General features: G+C 58.1%; 1 protein-coding gene across 1 annotated transcript in view; it reads right to left on the bottom strand.

Annotated features, from left to right (window-relative positions):
* Positions 1–1091: 1091 nt before the first annotated feature.
* The window catches only part of STRA6 (stimulated by retinoic acid 6), an 11362-nt gene continuing 10216 nt past the window's right edge, over positions 1092–2237 (bottom strand). Inside the window, exons 16-17 of the mRNA XM_009330080.1 lie at positions 1605–1756; positions 1092–1270 (exon numbers count right to left, since the gene is read on the bottom strand). Coding sequence (XP_009328355.1) covers positions 1092–1270; positions 1605–1756 — 331 coding nt within the window. The remainder of the gene's footprint in view (positions 1271–1604; positions 1757–2237) is intronic.

Below are 2237 nucleotides of genomic sequence, written 5' to 3' on the forward strand. Positions count from 1 at the left end.
GGGGCCAAACATTTTGATGGGAAAGCAAACCGACCAGCTTTGCGTTAAAATTTCCCTAAGGTGGGGAGAAGGATCACAGATTTGGTCCCATCACCCCCAGGTCAAGCAGATCTACCACAAAGCCTCTGCTGAGCAAGGTCAGTCCCAACCATCACCCAGAGACATGACTACAACAGTCCTCGTGTACCTCCTGCCAGGCCCAGCTTATTTGGGAATGGTCAAGAGACCAAGCACACCCCGAGCATAGGAATGAGGTATGTGATTTATTAACCTTCCCCGACTCAGCACGTCCAAGCGCGGTGTAAAACTGCTTTCTATGGATTCAAGCTCAGCTCTCTCAGAGGGTCACTGGCCCTGGGGAACCGCTGGCTTTAAACAAAACAGGGCGGCAGCAAGAAGCACCAAAGGGACAAGAGTTACAGGGAGTGGAAAACAAATGGCTCTGCAACCTCATGGCCCAGAGCAGACTGGGATTCCAGCCTTCACAATATGGGGGGGGGAGAAGCATCCCAAGGTTAGGTACAGCACCCGAGGAGAGCCAGGATCAGACCTGAAAGTGAGAAGCTGAGGATGGGGTTGGCAGCAGGGACCTTCTCCGCAGGGAGACCGTGCCGAGATGCAGGTAGCTCTTTGTGCTCAGTCAGGCTGAGAATCCCTCCGCACATCCACCCCCTCCTCCTCTCTCTCTCCCTACTGCCCTGGTGCTGGGGACTTGTGCCTGCCTTGCCACATGTTGGATAGGCAGCTGTTGAGAACTGGTGAGCTCATTGCAGGAGTGACACTTAAGACAATGTTTCTGAAATGCCTGAAGGGTTTAGCTTGGCTCATCAACTCCTCTCCATCTCGGTCAGGCTTGGAGGTGACCCATTTGCCTTGGCCGTGTCTTCACCTCTGGACCTTGGTAGGGGCTCAAGCACAGACCTAGAGCTAAAAACCAGCCCCCATTGCCACTGGAGAGGGATCAGAGGCTGGAGAGGGGCAAGAGGTGCCCAAAACTCCTGCCAGTGTGGGAGGAGAGTCAACAGGAGGCAGGGGTGGGATGGGATGGGAGCATGTGTGGGAGGCAGAGAGGTGGGGGGTTTCTCTGGAGGTCAGGGCTTGGGGGAGCTGAGCTGGGTGCCATTAGCTGCGGGGCCGGAGAGGGCGGTTTTCCGGCAAGCTGTCAGTGAGGGGTTGTTGAGGAGTGTGTAGACCAGCCACCACCGGGCTCGGCTCTGCTTGAACCTGGCTCTGCTTGGCGGCACCTTCTTGGGTTGAATCAGCTGGATGCCTGAAAGGAGACAGGAGGGGGGAACGATTTCAGCCCCAGTTCCCCCTCGCTGAGGCTGGCCAGATGCCATCTACACCCTGGGGTGAAAGCAGATGAGCCCCGTCCTGTCCTTGCACAGGAACGGTGGCAGCTCCTGGGATGGAGATGGTCACACACCAAATAGAGGAGGTGGCGTAAAGGTGAAAGGAGCAGCAGAACCACAACCCTCAGCGGTCCCTTTACCCCAAGGCACCAACAGCATCTCTAGAAGAGCAGCAAACCCCCAGAGAAGACCCCGATGCCACCCCACAGCGATGGCCATGCATCCCCCTGGTTGGTGGTGGGAAAGTCTCACCTTCTTCCACGTTGCTGGTCCGGAGCCCCGGTGGCCCCTCTGGCCCGGCTAGCTGGAGAAGCAGCAAGCAAAAGGCTTTCATCACCGGGTGGGACTGGCTGACCTCGATTTTCAGATAGTGGCAGTATGTGTGGTAGCCTGGAGGAACACAGCCCATGGTAAACACCTGTGGTAGGGCCAGACTTCATGGTTCCCCCCTCCCTCCTGCCCTGCAGCAAAGAGAAGGGTTGTTTGCTGGGCTCCATCTCTGCCCTGCAGAGCTGCTTTGCTTTCAGAGCTGGGGGTGAGCTCCACTCGCAAAATCCCAGCAGGAGAAGCAGAGGAAGGGCTGAGGTCCCCTCCCTGCTGCCTTTAGCGCAGGAGACATGAGGGTCCGCTGCCCACGGGAACAGCGTCTGGCCACTGGTGAAGCCCAGGGGTCCCCAGCAGGGCATCACCTGCCCTTGGGGAGGGATGGAAAAGCAGGACCAAGTGGGCATCAGGAGGAGCCACTTGCTCCCGTTGTCCCACCTGCCCATTTCTGAACACGGAGCATGAGGACCTGAAGCCACCTCCGGTCCCAGCAGCTCCAGGTGATGCAAGAGCCCCCAGCTGTGTCCCCCAGGACGGTGGGAGAAGGGCCCCCATGCTCAC

Source organism: Pygoscelis adeliae, unplaced genomic scaffold (genome assembly GCF_000699105.1).
Source record: "Pygoscelis adeliae isolate BGI_AS28 unplaced genomic scaffold, ASM69910v1 Scaffold298, whole genome shotgun sequence".
NCBI classification, from domain to species: Eukaryota; Metazoa; Chordata; class Aves; order Sphenisciformes; family Spheniscidae; genus Pygoscelis; species Pygoscelis adeliae.